The sequence below is a fragment of the Brassica napus genome, chromosome A1 (genome assembly GCF_020379485.1).
Source record: "Brassica napus cultivar Da-Ae chromosome A1, Da-Ae, whole genome shotgun sequence".
In the NCBI taxonomy this organism is placed as follows: domain Eukaryota; kingdom Viridiplantae; phylum Streptophyta; class Magnoliopsida; order Brassicales; family Brassicaceae; genus Brassica; species Brassica napus.
In genome coordinates, this window is record NC_063434.1 from 22767539 (window position 1) to 22789088 (window position 21550).

The window sequence follows — 21550 nt, forward strand, 5'->3', positions numbered from 1 at the left end:
GAAATCTTGAAACAACCACCGAGAGATGCAAGAGGTAAAGAAAGAAAGAGATGGATCCAATAGTTTTCAAAAGCGGGTTTTTGTGTGTTGTGATTATTATTACACGACTACAGAAACAATGTCAGATAACAAGCTTCTAACTCCCTTTCCCAACTGCTTCCAGAACTTAAACCTGCTCATCATGATTCTGTACACAAACACCCCTATTTTGTTCCCTAACAATGTTGGAGTTTTCAACGTAAAGAGCATCAAAATATGGCTCCCCTAGGAGAAGACATATCGTCTTCCCATAACCTACACCATCTTTCACATTCTTTCCCATTATCATTAATACACAACCACGCAGTGTTTGCATTTGTCCACCATTATAATAAGAAAAGAGTTCAAAGTAAAAGAAACCCTTGTGAAAAGATTCCTACACCACCAGGTTACTTACAAGTTTGGCTCCTGAGTCCACACATACACCCCTCACAGATTCAGAGTTATCACTTCTCTCTCTCTTTTTGATAAACCCCTCACAGATTCAGAGTTGATCTGCCCACCCCTTGCATGCGACGCCGACTCACTAATAATAGCCGACGGTTTACGGCCAAAGTTCAACAAATAGTTCCTCTGGTCGTCACTGGTGTGACGGATGCTCGCTCGTAAAAGCTCAGCAGGCATTTCCCTCTTTATCGCCACCTCCAAAACATCAGCTGCACTCCCTTGGTTCTGGCTGCGGATCGTCTCATACTTGCTCCTGCAGTATTTGGTAAGAAGGTTGAAGAACTCATCAAATGACGCTCTCCACAGACCATCATGATTGACTCGAGGAGGAACCACCACCACAACCTCAGCAGCTCTCTCGAGAAGAGATATCAAAACAACTGAAGCACCATCTCCAGCAGAGCTTCCAATAGGACGCAGAGGCGGCTGCTCTGAGGAACACACTACAGCTGCAAGGCAAGCGCTCAGCGCTCGGAGGTCCATGGCTTGGACGCAGACCGTGACTGCTTTGGCAAGACTCACAACTGTCTCTGCTGCTAAACCATCTGAAGGCAAGCCGCCGAATAAAAATCTCAAGTGGCGGAATATAGCCATGCAGACAACTCGAGCAATCTCAGTGCCAGGAACCAGAAGCTGTATGTACTTTGTAAGCATTTTCCTGCCCTTCGGAAGAGTCGCTATACGGAGAAAGACAACATCATCCTTAGCAGTCTGATTGGTTTTGCTGAACGGATCAGCAAGTTGGAGTGCTGTGGCTAATCCCTCTAGGAGAATCTGCCGCTTTCTCTTGACAAGAGCACCTCCTTCCTGAGGCCTTGTGGACTGGAGATGCCTGTCAATGTCAACTATGTCAATAAGAACTCCAAGGGCATCTTCAATTGTAACCCTAGCTGCCACAAGAGGTTCCTGCTCCAAATGTTTTCCTGAGCCTTTCTGATCAGCAGAGCCAGGGGAAGAGTCAACTTCTAGCAACGCACGTGGCCTGCGAATATAAGGAAGTGTAATCTTTCCAAGAGCATCTACATGAACTTGTTGATGCTGTTCAGAACTATTACGAGACCGAGGCTGGTGATCCTTCAGCTGAGAAGGGTAGAAGTGTGAGATTGTTGCTCTAGACTTCTTGGCAAGGCGAGCTTGGTGGTAATAGTCATTGACGTAAGGATCATTGCTGTGCGAATTAGAGTGCTTCATCTTGAGTATACTCTCTATTTCTTCAGAAGTCATGTATTTTGATCTAAACTGCAATCCACTTTCACTCTTCTGACTAGCTGCGTCCGATGATGCCTGTTGGGAGATGCCTTTGTTCTTTCGACTTCTGTGAGATGATGACTTGTGTTTGTGTTGTTCCCTAACGTCACCAACACCGAAAGGGACTTTACGTGATGATGGTGAAGGATAGGAACTATACAGTTGGGACTGTATCGCCGCAAGTTGAGCATACGATTGTCTCTGCTGGAGGGCCATCATGTGCTGTGCCAAAAGATCATTCCGAGGAGGCAACTGTTGGTGCTGTTGTTGCAGAAGACCAGGATCAGTGAACCAATGAGGTTGCGCCATGTTACCAAGCGTGGGGCCACACGAGGCATGTCTAGTCAAATTACCACTGTACTGAGGCCACTGCGGCAATCCTGAAAGATGAGAACTTGACAGCGGGGAAGGTGCAGTGAAATTGAACTGAGAACCACCAGGAAGAGAAGGAGCACGTTGGAGATTTCCAAGTGAAGTCTGCTGAGATCTGCTACCAGGCGGAGGAAAGGAAGTGAAAGCTGATTCTGGTAAAATTATTGGTTCACTATTGTGGTGTTGTAGCTGCGGTGGACGCTGAGGATAGGAGGATGTTCTGTACAAAGGTTGAGCAGATGATTGTGACTGTGAGGACCATCTATTAGCCTCTTGATCTCGTTCGTCCAACCAGCTTGTGAGCTCTGCATCGTGTGTCCAATCGGTAGCAGAAGAACCTAAAGATAAAGTGAGAGAGGATCATTTGATGTCTGAGACAAGCAAATACAGAATCTCCAACTTAAAATGACCCAAGAATTAAACTCACTCTCTCTTGAAAAGGATCCTGAACCTCTGTCACCAATAACTCCAGGGTGTTTAGGTCCGGTAACAACTCTGTTTAGCTACAAAAAAGAAAAAAAAAGAGAGCGAACAGATGGATTCAAAAATACTGACAACAATTCGAAACATGCAACAGGTATGTGCATGACCATGGCATGGTAGTCATGCTAACCTTTGCAAAAGTAGTGGCAAGATCATCCATGTCAGATAATGATCCAAAACCTCCAGCCTGGAAATCATCAGCATGTAGGTATCAGTAAAACATCTTCAACCATTTTTAATACATCTAATATCAAGATGGTAGCTTCAAGAGAGCAACAACATTACCTCTGCTTTATCAAACAAGTGATACTCATCATCAGCATCAGCACCAGGATGTCCAAGAACAGGAGCGATCACTTCATCGTCGTCTAAACCTCCCAGTGACATTTCGTCAAGATTTTTCCCAAAGAAATCATACTGAGACGCGTCAAAGACCGAACTATTCTGATCTGCTGCAGATACAAACAAACACAGCCAGTTTCAGCAACCAATGTTACAACAACACACACAAGTACAAGCTCTGCCATGCGGACCATTAAAAATCAAGACTTTAAATCAAAGCGATAACACTAACATCACAAAACAAAATCAAATCTTGAAAAGTAAGTTTTTTTTTTTAGCATTCATGCAATTAGAGCAACAGGAACAACAACAGTGACTTAGAACCATACAGAACATAACTAAATATGTTTTTTTTAGCATATAAATATCCTCCCTTTCTGTGTATTTTTCCTCACAAGCAATAGACAAAAGCGGATCAGCTAATAGCACAAAAGGAGAAGAAAGAAACATCCGAGAGAGAGAGACCTGAGGAAGCGCGAGCAAAGTTGTATAAATCCCTGGAATCGGATCTCTCCATGATCGACGATTAGAAGAGAAGAAGAGGCTTTCGACAAACTAAAAAGAATGAGAGAGCTAGATAGGGTTTTCAATTTCCAAGGGACACACACACGCAACGCAAGTGAACTTGCAAGGAAAGATCTCTCTCTCCGCGAGAGAGAGAATGAAGGAGGAGAAGAAGAAGTAAGCGATGGGATGGGAGGCCCTTTTTATTTTTGTTTTTTACAGTTTATTTCACTTCCCCAATTCTGTTTATTTATAAACTAGTCTTAAATGTGTATCATTAAATGGTGAAAAATATACATAAATCCAACTTACCTAATTGATTTCTTGGTTTTTCTCAAAATTTACAAGTATGTAATCAATGTCATTTTTCTGTTTTAGAAACATATCTCTTGATTTTTAATTTTGATTTCCATATATTGATGTTTACATATAATAAATTACATAAAAAAATCACATATTTACTTGATTTTTTTTTGGAAAATATGGATTTTCAAATATTTAAGAAGTTGGTATACACATTTTAAAAATATTTGTTCAATTGTGAATTCTTTGAAGTTTTCTTTTTCAAAATCGTGATTTTAATCGTTTTTTTCATCATCACTCATGTATTTTCATTCATGTTTAACATGATTCACCATGTTAAATGACAGTTTTACTAGAGGGTAATAATCTAATCTAACTTCAACACACGAGAGCACAATTCAATAATGGAATCAATAGTTAAGCACATACTAAGAGAGAAACCACTCATGCACGACCACAAAACTGCATTATATAGAGAGCACATTACCACTTTGATTCTCTCTAGAAATGATGCTTTAGATTAGTAAAAGCAAATGATGCTTTCTGTTCGATCCCATTTGATTCTTTTATTCTTGTGCTCTAAGAGCCATTGCTTTAATTACTTGTTTGAAACTCAACCAAATATAAAAATTTTAAAAATCAAGAATATACATCACACGTTATTTGGTCCATGACTCCATGTGAATGCACTTCATCCGGTCCGTTCAAATTGATCTCATCGTGGTCCCCCTTCTTTAATCTTATTTGCTGTTACTTAGTTGTCTTTCGTTAAATGATCAAGAATTTTCAATTTAACTTAGGGAAAAAAATATGTCAAAGATTAAATAAATAACAAACACACTACCTTTACTTGTTCTTTTTACAATGAAAGTGATGAGTGGGAACCAATGATAAAACATGTTAACATAGAGTGATGTAAATACAAAGTTTACACAACAATCTGAAGAAAGAATACATACATGCATGTATGGATTATACGAATCTGGATCCAATCCTAGAAGAGCCAGTGTTTCCTCCTAGGTTTTCTTGTGGGAACATCTGCAAGACCAAGAACTACTAGTTTAGGAAAATATGAGATTGAGATTCTGAGAAGCTGTTTGGAGATAACTAGTGATGATGATAAATTACTTTTAAAACAAAGCAGATGCTATGGAAGAGACTTGAGTTTTTTTTGTTTACCTCCACTAGAGTATAGAGAATTATAATGCACTTCGCTCCAGAAGCTAAGCCAAGCCTCTGCAGAAGAGGAAAAAGATTCATTTAAGAAGGACCGAGTAAGGCTGACAAAGAGAGCTTCAAGGCAGACACAAAGAGAGAGTTTGTACCACGAAGAGGGTTCTTGTTATGAGGAAGTATCTCGATGTACGATTGTTCCCGAAATGATGTGAGTAAGCAGATCTTGGCTTCGAACTACAGTAATGCTCGAGTCAGTCATTCAAGTAAAAAGGTGTGAAATTTGCAAGATGCAAGTTGCTCAATAGAAGACATAAAGTCTGGTATGTATTTATAAAAGTGATCTAGTCTTGCAGTAAACTCAAAACATGATATATTTTTTTAAAGAAAAAAACTTACACAATCAGCAGCAGCTTGAAGAGTGACGTGATCTCCCCATTCACCCGGTCTATTCCCATTCCAAAATTCATTGACAAAGAAAGAATGAATCAGAGAATAGTTTTTAAAGGAACAAAAGCAAAGACAAAAGATTGACTAACTTCTTCATCTTCCTGGTGTAGTGTCTGTATTTCATCGGCACATATCCTTCGTATAACTTTCGTTGCTCTTTCAACTGTAAGAGTGCACATGCCAAGTCAGAATAATGGAAGTATTAACAACTAAGTAGTAGTATGTGGGCAATTAAGTTAGAGAGAAATCAAGTTTAGAGGAGTTCTCGGACAGTACCTGCTTTACAATATGCTTCCTTACATGCTTATGGTAATCTGGATTGCCAAAAAGCTGGTCTGCCAGAGCTCGGAACTGGCAATCAAGTATATAACACAACACATATGATGAATATTCTTTTGAAGAGTCCAAACAAGTTCTATATAGATGTTCATTCAGAATCAGGCGTACCTGGCAATTCCCATCCCCCTCCATCTGTAGTTCAGCTAACCCATATGTGGCCAACCTGAAGAAAACAGAAGGAGAGATGCCTAATCAATCAAAAATGAAAGGAAAAGACATAAAAGCAAGCAAATGTTGATAAGAAGAACAAGAACCTCACAGAGAGGAGGTCATGGTCTAATGTTGCATCATTTATATCGGGTATTTTAGTGTTAATCCGAGGAGTGTGCTGCCAAATACAAAGTAAAAGCTCATCAACAGATTCATTCAAGCTTATTTTTATGAAGTATTATTAGTGGATAAAAAAAAAGAAGAAGCTTTTTATTATCATACAGGGATAGAATCTAAATGAGAGAGTCTCTTCCCAAGCATGCCCTCTCTTCTTAAGCTCTCATCTTCAGCTAACATACGCGCAATGGTTTGGTCATCATCTGTATCCGCCACGCCGCTACTAAAACTGGAGCTTGAACTCGCACTTGTACTTCCACTTCCACTTGCCCTTGCAAATGGATTCGTATTGTGTTCATAATCCATGGTAGATTGGATTCTACACTAAAAACACAAACCTAGGAAAGCAAGACACAGAGAGAGTATATATGCTTAAGAGCTTTCTTGAGGAGTGTAACAAAAAAACTATATCTTTAAGAGCTCAAAAGCTTGCGAATGGATCTAAACCCAAAACCCACCAACCAAATCATGTTAAGATTCAACCTTAAATGTTTACAATCCGTAACAAAGGATGATACTTTCCCACTCAATCGCACGTAATTAGATGAACCCAAAGCGAAGATCACACTCATTCAACTACCCAAATCCAAATTAGCACCAAAGCAGCGATCTTGATTGAAACCCCTAAAACAGTGAACGAAAATTCAGATAGTTACCAAAAAAAGAGAAACCTAGGCGGACAGATATATACTCAGCTCAATTTCACCCAAATCAAGAGGGAAGAGAAAGAGAGAGAAGCAGAGGAAGAAGCTAAAATGAAGATTCTGTGCAGAAGAAACAAAAAAGGATTCGTTTTTCTTCGTGATTTTGTCAATTCGTCTTCTTTGGCGGTCAAAGAAAAAGTCAAAACTTTTGTTTATATAGAGTTTGTGAGGTGGCAGCTGGTTAAATAAAATAAAAACTAATGATATTTACAATACGAAATGAACTTTTTAATTAAATACCAAATAAGAAGACCAATTGTATAAGCTAAGAACTGGTGAGTAGGAGTTGAATGGGACAAAAAGAATCATATCTGTGGAGCAGCGTGGTTGCTTAGAGATGATAAAGGGGTTGTTCTTATGCATAGCCGTAACTCCTTTACTAATGTTCTATCTGTGATGGAGGCTCAGGAAAGAATTTGGTTGTGGGCAATAGAAAGCATGAGTAGCCTCCATTTTTCAAAAATTGTCTTTGCAGCAGAATCCAAAGAGTTGGTTGGAGCAGTAACTAGACCACCAGTTTGGCCTTCTTTCAGGTGGATTTCTAGGAAAATTCTATCTTATCTCCAGTACATTCCTGATTGGAAATTGGAAAAGGTTGATAGGATGATGATTTTGGGGGCTTATTGTATAGCGCAGAGTGTGGTGTTGTGGGATCTATTTCAATCGTACGTGGTCACTAGCTTTCCCTTTTGGTTATCTGGGATTTTTTGCTCGGTTTCTGTTTAGTGGTGTTTCTTTTTAGGCACTCTTGTGATTGATCTAGATCTGGTCTTTTGTTGGTATGTTATGTTGTTCTTGCTGTTGTAAAAACGCTCTTATGATATATGAAATGGTAAATATTCAGAGAAAAAAAAAAAAACTGGTTGTTAAGATTAGTATATGACAAATACAATATAATATCATTAATGAAGTTTTTATGCTTAGTTTAAATTTTGAGTGACAATTTTTATAATATTTCACATAAAACCAATGTATTTTGTCTCACTGTATTTGTGGTCTTATGGAAGCGGCACACAATGGCAAAAAAGACATTAGATTAAATTGAAACATGTCACTTTATCTCATCCTTAAATAGAGTAAACATTTTGTCCGAATACAAACGTGCTTCATTCCCCATTGCTTTATCTCTCAGCTTCTTCAATCTTTCACCTATCTCTTCATCCTCCATAACTTTCCTCAGTCCATCTCCAACCTCCCTCTCTCCGAAACCACTCATTCTCACCCCGATCTTCCACACATCCACGATGTATTTACAGTTCACAAACTGGTCTCCCGCTACTGGATAACACACTAGCCTCCGATAACTTGCCACCGCCTATTATATTTTTTCAAGCAATGAAATAATCAATATACGCATTAATCATTAATGTCGAGTTTATGGAGATAGCTAATGTAACGTGGTATATGTCTACAACTATATGTAAGGTAGTATATGTCTATAATGAAACACAATATCACTATATGTCTCGGAGATAAACTATACGCAAGACGTAGTATATGTGATCTATAAACACACAATATAACTATGTCTCAGCTTGAAAAAAAAAACTATAATGTCTCGGAGATAACTACACATGTAATGTAGTAGTAGTATATGGGACATTCATAGACATTTAGTTAGGTTTTCTTATGTACCTCCATGGTCGAGTTCCAGCCACAATGAGTTATGAAACAACCCACTGAGTCGTTTTTAAGAACTTCGGTCTGCGGGGCCCACGGCACAATCCTTCCTTGGTTCTTCGCTATGGTGACTCTGTGCACGAACCCTGGTGGCAGTCCCTCCTGCCACGCCCGGTTTAGCGCCCAAAGAAAAGGTCTTCCTGACGCTTCCAACGCCAATGCCAACGTACGAATCTTTGATTCTCCTATTGGAGAAACCCAGCTTCCAAATGAGATATAGATTACTGAGTTTGGCCTCTGTTCTTGGAGCCAACCAAGGCAAGATCTGTCTTCTTCCCAGAAAGTAGGGCTTTTGGTTAAAGTTGTAACACTTGTTGCTGCTTGGTCATGCAATGGACCAACGTAAAGGATTTGAGGGTTTCGATCTTGATTAAAGATTTCACTTTCATATTCGTTTTTGAAGGAGTTTACCAAGATCCACCGGAGACTTTTTGCTCGTTCTAGCGTTCTTTGCCAGAACTTGAATCGTCCTTTTTGAGCTGTGGGAGTTCCGATCAGCCATAATAGGTCTCCGGCGGATAGGAGCGGTTGTTCAGGTAGGAGTAATGGTTTTCCTGGCTGCCGAGGAAACCCTGCATAAAATGTTACAGCAATAAATTATATACCATCATTTAGTAACCAAGAACAAATGAAACAAAAGGTACAAAGTGTATTCACGTATGCGTGATTCAATATACACTAATAATTAATTAAAATAATCTTTCTCGTATATGTAAAGTTACATACTCGCATGTAATGTACGTAGTTACCGTCATTATTTATTTGATATTGCCTAATCTAGATTAAAAAAAAAAGTTCGACATAAGTTTCGGGGAACCACCAATATATTAACAGAACACGTAGGATTATATATTGATATCTATGTTTTAAAAGAACATCTACAATTTAGCTTAAACTGAACTTTCTAAAAAATACTACTCCCTCCGTTTTTTTATATAAGTCGTTTTAGAACTATGTACGCAGATTAAGAAAACTATTAATTTTTTATATTTTCTAAATAAAAACATCATTAATTATTTACCTAACCACAATTCAACCAATAGAAAAATAAAAGATATATTACCATTGGTCATACAACATTAATTACTAATAAATTTTACATAGAAAACCGAAAACGACATATAATTTGGAACAAAAAAATTTCTCTACAACGACTTATATTAAAAAACGGAGGGAGTATATATTAATTTTTTTTATCATCAACATACAAACTCAACTAAGACTATGTCAATCAACTTGGTAACTCTGCATCTATGTAATTTTTTTTTAATAACACTATATATTAATATATTGATGGAGTTCTTAAATAGAATTGCAATATACATAATATTAATATGTTATTATATTTTAGTTATTTATTTAAATTTAATATTTAACTAAAATAAAATAAATTATCGCTAACCATGCATGTGTCAAGAAAATATAATCTGTCTCCATCTTTCCTACATCTTCTAATTAAAATACTTAGAATGTTTAGCAGTGGAAATGTTGTTTCTTCTTAAAATATATTTTGAAACACGTTATATCCAACAAGATATAATAACGTCCATCTGCATATACAAGGATTAATAACGTCCATCTGCAGATTGTGATTCAATCAACATGGCAATGCCACATGAAAACATTAATTGATTGGTGCACTGGTGGGAATATTTAATTCAAAATATTAGGAATATAATATATTACATCAACTATAGATATTAGATACTATATTTATAAGAAAATAAGAAACTATATGCATGTTTTACGTAGTTGATTTGTATGCGGAAAATTCAATTCAAAATATTAGGAATATAATATAGTACTAGGATAAGACCCGCGCCTTGCGCGGGATTAAGTTATTATTTTTATTATATTTTGGAGAATGAAACAATAGTATGGCTTCATTTGGATTACGGGTGTTCAATCCGGATATCGGGTTGGTTTCGGTTCGGTTCGGTTTTTTCGGTATTTGGTTAGTAAAATATAACTACTATTCTAAATCCATATTTACTTTGACTTTAGTCTTTCACATACTTTTGAAAGATTTCAACTGGACGACTAAATTGATCAGACAATCTTGTTGCTTTAAATCATTAGTGTTTATATATATATATATATATATATTATTTAGTTTGAATATTTATTAAATAAAAAATTCATAAATCATTTGTAACTTATTATAACAAAAAAATAATCTATTGATCACAAAATTTTCAGAGTGGGAATATTCAAATTTCTAATAATATATAGACGTTTTGAAAAATTCAAATATAACATATAAGAAAAAATATAAATGTTTTTATTATATATTTAATGTGATTTTTAATATCTTTCAATAATATAAAATTAAAAAAAAAGAACTAAGATACCAAAATTGTTATCAAATATTTATTATTCATAATAATTAATTTTCATATATACGTTAATCATATTAGGTTATTTCGTAGCTTCTAATTAAGGAAAGTGCAAAAAAAAATTTGGTAGATTATTTATCAATTCGATAGTTAGTTTAATAAAAAATATAATGTAAGTCAAGATGGACCAACCTATTTTTCTAAGAATAGTATGTTTTATATAGTCATTTATTAAATGAGAATTTATAATCATACAGTTCTATGATCATTCATATCATTTTATAACTGAATATTTAAATCATCGATAACAAAATTTTCAATGTGAAATCTTTAATAAGTTTATAATTTATAAATGTTTTTGAAAATTCATTGAAAGTTTTAATATTAAAATATTTATGTAATCTTATGGTATATAGTATAATCTATATATATATATATGTTTTATTATTAAATGATATTTTTTACTCATATGGTTTTAAAATAATGTGTATCTTCTTATAATATTAAATAAAAGTTCATATTAATACAATTTTATGATCATTTGTAACTTATTATGACAAAAAAAATAATCTATTGATCACAAAATTTTCAGAGTGGGGATCTTCAAATTTCTAATAATTTATAGACGTTTTGAAAAATTCAAAATAAAACATATAAGAAAAATTAAAAATGTTTTTATTATATATTTAATGTGATTTTTAAATATATTTTAATAATATAAAATTAAAAAAAGAACTAAGATACAAAAATTGTTATCAAATATTTATTATTCATTATAATTAATTTTCACATATACGTTAATCATATTAGGTAATTTCGTAGCTTTTATTTAAGGAAAGTGCAAAACATTTTTTGGTACGTTATTTATCAATTCGATAGTTAGTTTAATAAAAAGTGTAATATAAGTTAACATGGACCAACCTATTTTTCTAGAAATAGTATATTTTGTATAGTTATTTATTAAATAAGAATTTATAATCATACGGTTCTATGATCGTTCATATCGTTTTATAACAAAATATTTAAATCATCGATAACAAAATTTTCAATCTGAAATCTTTAATAAGTTTATAATTTATAAATGTTCTTGAAAATTCATTGAAAGTTTTAATATTAAAATATTTATGTAATCTTATGGTATATAGTGTTTAATATATATATATATATATATATATATATATTATTAAATGATATTTTTTACTCATATGGTTTTAAAATCATGTGTATCTTCTTATAATAAAAATGTTAAACCATTGATCATTAATTTTTAACATAATAATTTTAATAGTTTTAGTCATTTATTGTCGTTTTTAAAAATTTAAAATATAACATATACGAAAAAATCTAAATTTTATATTTATAGGTAATTTGATTGTTTAATTTATTTTAATAATATAAAATTAAACAAAAAATGATGAAGGAGATATACATTGTTATCAAATCTTTATTATTAAACTCATTAATTGTCATATATATATTAGTCATTTATGGTAATTCCGTAGGTTTTATTTAAGGAAAGAAAATATCATATCATATCATTATATCATATTGTTTGACCAACTTATGTATCTAACAACATATACAAATCGAATGTGGACCTACTTATTTTTCAATTGAATGTAATTGACTACCTAATTGAGTGCCACCTATGCATTGGGGCCTCTTTTAATTAATACAAAATTGAGGTTACATCTTTTCAAATGTTTCTCAATTAATATATAAGGGATTGTTTATGCGATACGTACATTCTTCATCTTTTTTTTTTGAAACTGATACATTCTTCATCTTCACTGAAACGTACCTATGCATAACCTACAACATGTGCTATTACTTAAACGCATTTATATATTCAGGTTGTGTTTGTGTATGTTTTCTTTTGGTAAAAAGACGTTACCTAACGTGTTCTACAAATTCATTTGGCTCCTGAATCCTTATATATGCAGAAGGACGTTATTACTCGACAACGATGCGTCTTGGGCGCTTATAAATATCATGTGATTTTGTGGAGTAATAATTATAAAAAAAAACAAATTCGTATGACTTTCACTTTACTTTGTTCGCATTAATGATTGCATTTCTAGGTAATCATATACATATAAGCAAACCTATATTGAACGTCAACAATAGTGGACAACCAATGACCATGATATCATTCTTTATAACGAGTTCATAATAAAATTTGGTTTACTATACCATATGGTCCCAATATCGAAACACATATAAAATAGTATATGTGTATCAGTGTATATATATAAGTGATTAACTATCATTTATTTGGCATGTCTCAAAAAGGAATATATGTGAGTTAGCTGTTGTATTAAGAAAATATAACAATTCAAATTACCTTTTCGGGAAACTATGCCTGTCCGTACGAGCTCCGGTATGGCTTCAATCATACGGTAAGCAGCGAACATCACCGGCCAGAACCCGGCGACAGGAACACCACACCGATCAGCCACTCTTATAGCCCACGAAGCCAATAAATCGACTACAACACAAGCAACACCCACGTCTTCTTTTAGTAGGATCCGTTCGAGTTGAGACGGCATGATGTTCTCCATCGACCTCTCTACGGAGAAGAAGTCCGAGGGAGGTGCATCCGGACGTTCTTGACCGTCAGATATGGCCAGGAACGTGATTCCAAGATCATCGTTAGTCGTCGAGATCCGACGGTGAATAGACTCGGGAGTCATAACCACAGGGGAGAAGCCACGGCTGAGGAAGGCCGATGCGAGGTGGAGCATCGGGGTGACATGGCCTTGCGCCGGGTAAGGGATGAATATTATCTTTGGCTTTTGTGTTTCTTTCATATCTTTTTCTTTCCTTCCTTCGAATTTTGATCTTTTCTTCATATATTTTTGGAGTTTTGATAATTGATATATAGTGCCTAAGTTATTTGAATTCGGGTTATTATAAAAAGGAAGATGAAATGCGATTTAGAAGATTATTAATTTAGTTTTATTGCACACCATGCATGTGTTAGTTGACTGGACCAATCTGTACATTTGCATGCAAAATATATCAGTCGACTTCCCATAAAATGAGGTGTGTTCTCATAGTTTTAGTATAATATATATATACTATTAAAAGGGAAGGAATCCCAAAAAATCTATTTATGAAAGGTTGTTGGACCTATTCACTAAACTTAACTATATTTTTGGTCTCACCTTATATTTCCCTAACTATACACTAATCAATTATCTTATATTTCTCTAACTATAAAATAACAATGTTCTTATTTAATACTCAACTTACTATAATACACCAAAGATTTATACATCAATATTATTAATTCAAAATCATTGATATATTTTACCCCTATTTTTCCTTGGAATATTAGTTTTGTGCCACTAGATCTATTAAAAAAATAGATTATTTTATAACAGGTTTAATAATCATACAACCCACAATCATTTTTTTTTAACAAAAGCAGTTACTATAAAAACATTTAGATTTATTGGTAATTAAAGTCTGAACAATACCATACTTTTAATTCATAAATGTTTTATGACCCAAACTAATATAACAACATGATGCAAGTATGGTTAACAGAAAGTTAAAAACATGATACCATTTGACGGTCAAAACATATTAACTTCCAATTACGATTAGAGAAATATTTCACAGTACAACAACAAGCTTAATTATATTTCAAAATTATAGCTTTTTCTTTGAAAACCTTCCTAGGTTATTTTTGTGATGAAAATCTTTTACAACTGGGTTTATTAGGAGAAAGGGTTTTGTATAAATATTTTCTCAGGAAATTATAGCATTTTTAGAATGTTTTTTATGTTTAAATAAAATATATTATTTATTTTTAACATTTATAGGCAACTCAACTATACTCAACTTAATAATAATTTTATTTCTAAAACTCAAAAATTTAATCTTAAATAGTCATTATAAAACCTATAAACTAGAATGTATAACATAAAAAATGTAGTTTATTCAATTTTTTATATCTTAGTAAAATTTATATGAGAAATTTAATCAAAATTTGAAAAATAGTTTCATGTTATTTTAGATTTTTACCATGTCATCTGGTATAGATTCACGAGTTAATATGAGTTTTAGATTTTAAAGGATTTTAAATAATGGATTTTTGTTAAATTGCAACTATATTATATATGGTGACTGCGTTTATTGGTTTGGGATACCACTTATTGGTGTTTTGGTTCCTTTTAGTGGAAAATTAGACTGAATGTTGAGGACTTATTAAGATATTTTTTTAATATTTGAAAAAAATGTTTGAGTAATTTGTTTTTATTGGATAATTCAGCTTATAAATAGTATATTTAAGATATTTGGTTATTTAGAAATTACATATAATTAATATTTGTAGGTATATAATTTGTATTTTAAAAATTCAGGTATCTATTTATCTTGGTTCTAGATATATATGATATGTTCAGTTATTTATAAATTTTAGTTCAAGTTTGGTTTCATTTTTTCAATTTGGTACGGGTTGATTGTTCGGTTCCGAATAATATGACCAAACTTATAAAATATCTTATATAAAAATTTATATTAAAATTATTAAATTCAAAAAATAAATCCGCGCTTAGAAAGGGCGGGTCAAAATCTAGTATGTAATTATTTAGAAAGGAAGACTCGTAAACAATAGTTTCTAAGGAAGCTTTTGCAGTCCACTTATTCAAGAAAAATGTTTCCTTTTTTTTTAAAAGAGTTATTTTTTTAAAGTTAGTATTCCAGTTGTTGAGCCTTCACTTGTACAGTGGTCATATTAGTTGAGCATATTATTAATAAATCTTTGTATCGACATGTTTCCCGTTTCCGGTGGCTGCATGCCGTAGCTGCCAATAGAAGAAAAAAAGCGGTGCCTACATTGAAAATAAGTATTTGTATGAAATGGAATTCATGCACTAAATCGATATAAAACATTAAGTGAAATCAATATATCAGACGCATGAGGTCATCAATGCTCTATAAACATAGATCGTAGAAGGCATGTTGATACCAGCGATCCAAAAAGATCTCAAACTATATATCGAATCTTCCTAATTATTTTGATTTACAAAACTATTTAATCAAATATCAAAGAAAATATAAAGTTGTACTGTGCATGTCTTTACATAATATGAAATGAAAGTTGAGGATTTAGTCTCACATTATTTGTATGCTCGAATTGTTTAACAAAAATATGTTTGACGTGTTAACAAATCTTTAAAAATAGCTAGTTAGATATGTTCAATTTAATATACGTATTTAAAATATCAAAGGATTAAGTTTTATCATTTATGACTTCAATTGTAAATTAATAATGAGTGGATGATGACTACACTAGCCATTTATGTTGACAAGATCTCACATTATAATCAATTCGAAATATAATTTGCTGGATCAGTTTTAGATTATATTTTCTTGATAATCCTATCAACTATCCAGACGGTTAACAAAGAACACACTTAGTGTTTTAAAGTGGATTAACCCGAAAATGTACCATCATGTCTGACTCAAGTTTAAGTATTTTCTGTTCAATATCAGAGGTAAACTGGCCGCATGTTACAAATATTAGCCATCTAAGCCACGATGTCTAAATTCAGAATGACTAAGTAACCATAATTTAATTCTCAGAATCGAACTAAGGACCGATACGGATATACGCCGAGTCCCAAAAGATTTTCACCGAACTACCATTGGTTGGATTATATTGAATAACATGTGTTTTGATTCTGTTACTTTCTTAAATTTAGTAGATATCCGAGTTTTAAAACCAAATTTCTGGATCTCATTTCCTTCCTGATTCCTGACATACATATTTTGAATGAAAATCATGAATTCTTTAATTGCACATGATAAAAGACAGCCGTGCATGGGATGTGATTACGTACTCATGAATTATAACATGCCATGACTTAAAGGCAGATGTTAGGTCAATAACCAAAACTTGTGAGAACAACAAGCAAAACTAGTTAATGTTCTGCATATTAATTGATAGAATATAGCTTATATTAATCCTACTATATAAAAGGGACTAAATTCAAGGCTTTTGAGACTATCCACCTCAGCCAAAATATTCTCATCTAAAAAGAATTAAAAATAAATATCATTTAGAAAATAATTAACTAACATACAACTTTTGATATTTCTAGAAATTTCAAATTTGTAACTGCTAATTTATTAATAGAATCATATATCTATATTGAATTATGTTATATTTTAATAGTTAGACTTTAAGGGTAAATAAATTATTAATTTATAATATATATAATTTATAACATTATATTGTAGTTATAAATAAAGAGAAAATAACCGGGAAGGATGAAGAAGCTCATGTAAAATTATGTAATTAAAATGGTAAAATGGTGAGTATGATGAGGTGAATCTAAGAAAATTTGTTGTACAAATTATGGTGTTTTATTCGTCCACTATAATGATTTAAAATAAAATATATATTCACATAAATAAGTCAATATTTGTTGTTTTTTTTTTGGTAAGATGTTAAGATTATTATTTTCTAAAAGGTTACACTGTTGTTTTTAAACAACTTATTACAGCAAGGAAACAAAAACAACCAACAACAACTCAAGGTAAAAAAAGCCTTAAGGAAGTCTTATACAAGAAATATAAAAAGAAGTAGAGAAGATGAGAAAGAAGAACTTACCGGGTAAGAGAGGAGATGGTCACGCATCATACGGTCGAAAGAGGCAAGGATGACTGATGAAGGTGAGGAGACATGACTGAAAGTAGAGCTTGATGACTGGAGTAGCATGTGCATCTACGTTGACGCGAGGTTGATTGATCTAGGCTGCAACAGAGTGTAGATCAGCCGGAGGAGAAATCCAAACTTCAGCAGCAAAAGGCTCCCATATCAAGCGAGAGAAAGAGCACTCAAAGAAGAGATGATGGTGAGTCTCTATTTCCAGATTACAAAGGGCGCACGTTCCTGAGACATTTAATCCCCAACGCCTCAAGCGATCCTTGGTTGGCAGTCTTCTCCGCAAAGCCAGCCATGATATAAACACATTACGTGGAATATGTTCCTTGAACCAAATATTCTTGTGCCAATATGTATTGTTGATAGTGTTTATATTCTTTTCTGACATTAGTATCCATATTTTTTGATAAACTGATCTAAAGAGATTAGTTTGTGGAGCTAACCAAACGAGGATTATAGTGTTTACTTTGGAAAAAGTAATAGGTTGAATGATAGATGGCGTGCGTGCCTTTTCACATGGAAATCTGCACATATATTAAAATTATAAGTTTTGAATCATAGAGAAAATATAGTGTATATGACTGAAGTTGGTACATTCCGAAACTAAAGATGGCTAAAATTCTTCTTTGTCAAAATGCATAGATGTGAATCTTATATGAATAGAGTTCTACATTGCTTATAGCAGTGTAATAAACTCCGTGTGTAAAGGAGAAAAAATGTTATATAACTGAAAACAAAAATTATGATTTTTTTCTTGTGCCTATAGGCTCTTCGCAATTTGAAGAAGAAAGAACATATTGTGTGAAAATCTTTGGCTCGGTCAAATTTTATCCAGTTGTTTACAAAACTGTTGTTATCTGATTCATGTAATTTTTCAGTGTTGATTTAAAAGCCCAAAAAACCTATCTATACTGACTTTTTTATATTTTTTCTGTGATTTGAATTTAAAAAGAGATAAAACTTTCGATAAGTTATGTAAACTCAGAACAAGTATTTAGCTTTAGAAAGCATTTACATGTTTCAGACTTATAATATATACATATATAATGTTTAAAATTATGCATATAAAACCTGTGTAAAATGTGTCTGAATATGTTTCTCTTCTTTAATGTGTTAATCGTACTATATATAATATTATTTTAAAATTTCAAAAAGTTTATGTCACTATCACATACAAAAAACCATCAATAAAAAATATAATTCTCCATCTACAACAAAAAAATGAAAAATTATTAACATATAAATTTAAATTAAGAAAAACTAACATTGGAAAAACAAGAAGTTAATATAAAAGAAAAAAATTAACAAATAATATTATAAATAAAATAAATTTATAAGACATAATCCGCGCGAAGCGCGGAAAAAATCTCTAGTTAATAATTAAAAGTACGAAGATTAAGAGTTGATTAGCTGGATTAAGAGTTGGAAATCCGTTGAAGAAGGAGATTCGTTTTTTTTTTTGAAATAAGAAGGAGATTCATATATAGTAGAAGATTGATCTGCTTGCCCCTGTTGATTCCCGATTTCTGAATTCTTTAAAGGTTTCACGCGGTGGGTTTTAAGGACCGTTCCATCTCGATTTATATTCATATGAATCTGCTCGTATATTCGATGAGAAAAACATGAAGTATTATGTGTAAAGTAAATGTTGTGCTCAAAATTAAGAAATGGTTTTCACTGTTAATATATATATATATACATCTGAACGAATCAAAGTGTTAGGTACGTAGCGGTAGCACGAAACTAATATGTTTTGAAAGAGTCCGATATTGGAACAAACTCAATCCTATATCCTGGTGTTTCCTTACAAAGTCTATACCGATATCTACTGTAAGAACCCGATCATGTATTCAATTTAAAAGATCGGAATTTCGTCCATCCAAACTGTCCGAACGCTATTCGTAGAGATTATCATATCTTCTTTTATAATCGTATTCACAAACACTACAACATGTATCCCAAAGTATTAGTATTGTGGTAAAGAAAATAGATAATTTATTCTATGCCTGGTTGACCACACTGTTAACTCATCTACTTTTGAAACTCTCGACTTTTTTTTTCTTTCACAGATGCCATTAATTAGTTTTTTCTTGTTCCATTTAGTTTTAAATTTTAACAGTCTAAAAGGGGTACATGCGTCGATCGAATTTCAAAAGTAAACATTTACATATGACTCATAATCATATATTAATGTGTAGCCACCAAAAAAGATAAAAGGGTTCTGTAGTTAGGAGCCATCGAATTTAGTTTTAAAATTTTGTTCCATTTAGTTTTAAATTTTAAGGACATTTTCACGAAAGAGATTCTCATTTGGATATTTCACATATATAAGAAAGTAAAATATAATATTTTATTAGATGGATATCTTAAATTGTTGAGGATTCTGAAATATGGAAAATAAAATAGTTTGAGATAAAGCCTTTAAAAACAGTTAGAGATATATAATTAGGTGAAGTTCTCAATAATTTGAAATATCCCAGTGAAAACTCTTCCTTCTAACTCGAGTTCCACAAAGAATGTTATTATAGATTTCCAATACATTTTATACATATTTAAATTTAATATTTAATTACAAAATGGTTTGATCTTAAATTAATTTTATTTATCTAAAAGACACATTAGTTAAATAAATGTATTTATTACTAACATAAATATATTTTAATTAATTTTTTAATCAGTGTGAAAATAGTTAATGAAACGAAGGGATAAATTTAAAAGAAGCAAGAAAGTCATCGATTAGTGTCTCAACTTTCGACGAATCCATCATAAATAGATGATGCGTCTGTTTGTCTGTTTTCTCTACAAATTTCTTATCAATACCATAAAATAAAATGTGAACTAAATTCAGGAACAGTTTGTCAGTTTTTAAAAGAACGCAAAGAAAATAGGGGACAATATGAAGCAGTGGTATTGTTACATGTAGATCAAGAATTACAGCACCAAAAATGTCAAGAAAGGCGCGAATCTTCAAGATAAGTGCCCTAGTGGTCCAATACTATATACACTTCTACACGTTCTCTTCAAAATGATATCACATCGTCTCCTTATTTTGAAATTGAGGCATTATATCCTTTAAGCCTACGCCACCTTAGATTCTTAACTAATACGCACTTATTTAGAGGGCTTTCAAATAAATAAAAAATTTATTGAAAAAAGTTAAGTATACCTAACAGTGATATCTCAACCATCTCAATGAATGATAACCTATATATAATTTTCATAGTTTTCTGTCGCGAAATCAAAATTGAGCTCTAGTACGTAGCATTAAAGATTATAATGTTTTTTTTCTTTTTGAGAAAATTAAAGATTATAATGTTTTAGAGAATATTCTTTCATTTTCAAAGACCTAATGCTCTAGTTAACGTATAACTTCAAATTTACAAGTGAAAACCGAATCTTTAATATTTTAGAAATTTCAAACAGTTTACGCGTAATTTTAAGGACCATAGCAAAATTTGGTAAATTAATGAGTTAGGTGTTTATTGTTCAAACACGGCGTCGTTAGTACATTTTTTGGTTGTTTCAGACATAAATGTCAATATATACTAAGAGAATTATTCATATTTGATGAAAATATCAAATACAAGTATTAAAACACCATACTATTTCATAATTTGTGTAGAGTAGTTTCGACGAAAGTATGTATAGTTATGAAATAATAACCACAAATTAAATAATCATAAACACAAACACATTAAATTTCATAACACATTAGTTTTCAAACATAGCATCATGTTCAGTCATCATGTCTCCCGTTGGATCATATGATATAATACTAGAGTTTAATCCGCACCAAGAACAAATATTTTTTAATTTTATATATAACTTACTTTTTGTATTTTTATTATCAAAACATTAAGTTTTTGTTTAATTTTAACAAATTATGCACATTTTGTTTAAATTGATATTTTGTTAATGTATATGATAAGTAAATTACATACACACTGCTTTATTTTGCTTAACATTTTGATTTGTATATGAAATTTTAAATTTATTATTATTTAACACATTATGTAATTATATAGGCACAACTTCAGCAAATATAGGATTATCAAATAAATATATAAAAAATCAATTAATTGTTAACAATAAATTTTGTAAATATTTATTTCTAATGAAATGTT

General features: G+C 32.2%; 3 protein-coding genes across 5 annotated transcripts; all 3 read right to left on the reverse strand.

Annotated features, from left to right (window-relative positions):
* Positions 1-244: 244 nt before the first annotated feature.
* Positions 245-3668, reverse strand: LOC106453826 (protein PAT1 homolog 1-like). Of its 2 annotated transcripts, none has more exons than XM_013896031.3 (5): positions 3397-3668; positions 2875-3041; positions 2720-2776; positions 2534-2609; positions 245-2444 (listed from the first exon to the last, which is right to left on the reverse strand). In XM_013896031.3, exons 1-5 carry the CDS (start codon positions 3446-3448, stop codon positions 469-471), a joined length of 2328 nt encoding a protein of 775 aa, XP_013751485.1. In that variant the 5' UTR covers positions 3449-3668; the 3' UTR covers positions 245-468. The 2 variants fall into 2 exon arrangements, with proteins under 2 accessions (XP_013751485.1, XP_013751490.1); XM_013896036.3 differs by having other exon boundaries at positions 2875-3038; positions 3397-3643.
* Positions 3669-4547: 879 nt separating this feature from the next.
* On the reverse strand, positions 4548-6873 carry LOC106453816 (OVARIAN TUMOR DOMAIN-containing deubiquitinating enzyme 11). Of its 2 annotated transcripts, none has more exons than XM_013896023.3 (10): positions 6684-6873; positions 6133-6365; positions 5955-6028; positions 5809-5863; positions 5638-5712; positions 5451-5524; positions 5311-5359; positions 5064-5148; positions 4918-4974; positions 4548-4776 (listed from the first exon to the last, which is right to left on the reverse strand). In XM_013896023.3, the coding sequence occupies exons 2-10, from the start codon at positions 6331-6333 to the stop codon at positions 4733-4735; spliced, it is 714 nt and encodes a 237-aa protein (XP_013751477.1). In that variant the 5' UTR covers positions 6334-6365; positions 6684-6873; the 3' UTR covers positions 4548-4732. The 2 variants fall into 2 exon arrangements, with proteins under 2 accessions (XP_013751477.1, XP_013751479.1); XM_013896025.3 differs by having other exon boundaries at positions 6133-6298; positions 6684-6847.
* A 220-nt stretch (positions 6874-7093) lies between these two features.
* Positions 7094-16775, reverse strand: LOC106365679 (UDP-glycosyltransferase 82A1-like). Its single transcript, XM_048737240.1, has 3 exons — positions 13092-16775; positions 8367-8983; positions 7094-8046 (listed from the first exon to the last, which is right to left on the reverse strand). Exons 1-3 carry the CDS (start codon positions 13597-13599, stop codon positions 7783-7785), a joined length of 1389 nt encoding a protein of 462 aa, XP_048593197.1. The 5' UTR covers positions 13600-16775; the 3' UTR covers positions 7094-7782.
* Positions 16776-21550: the final 4775 nt, after the last annotated feature.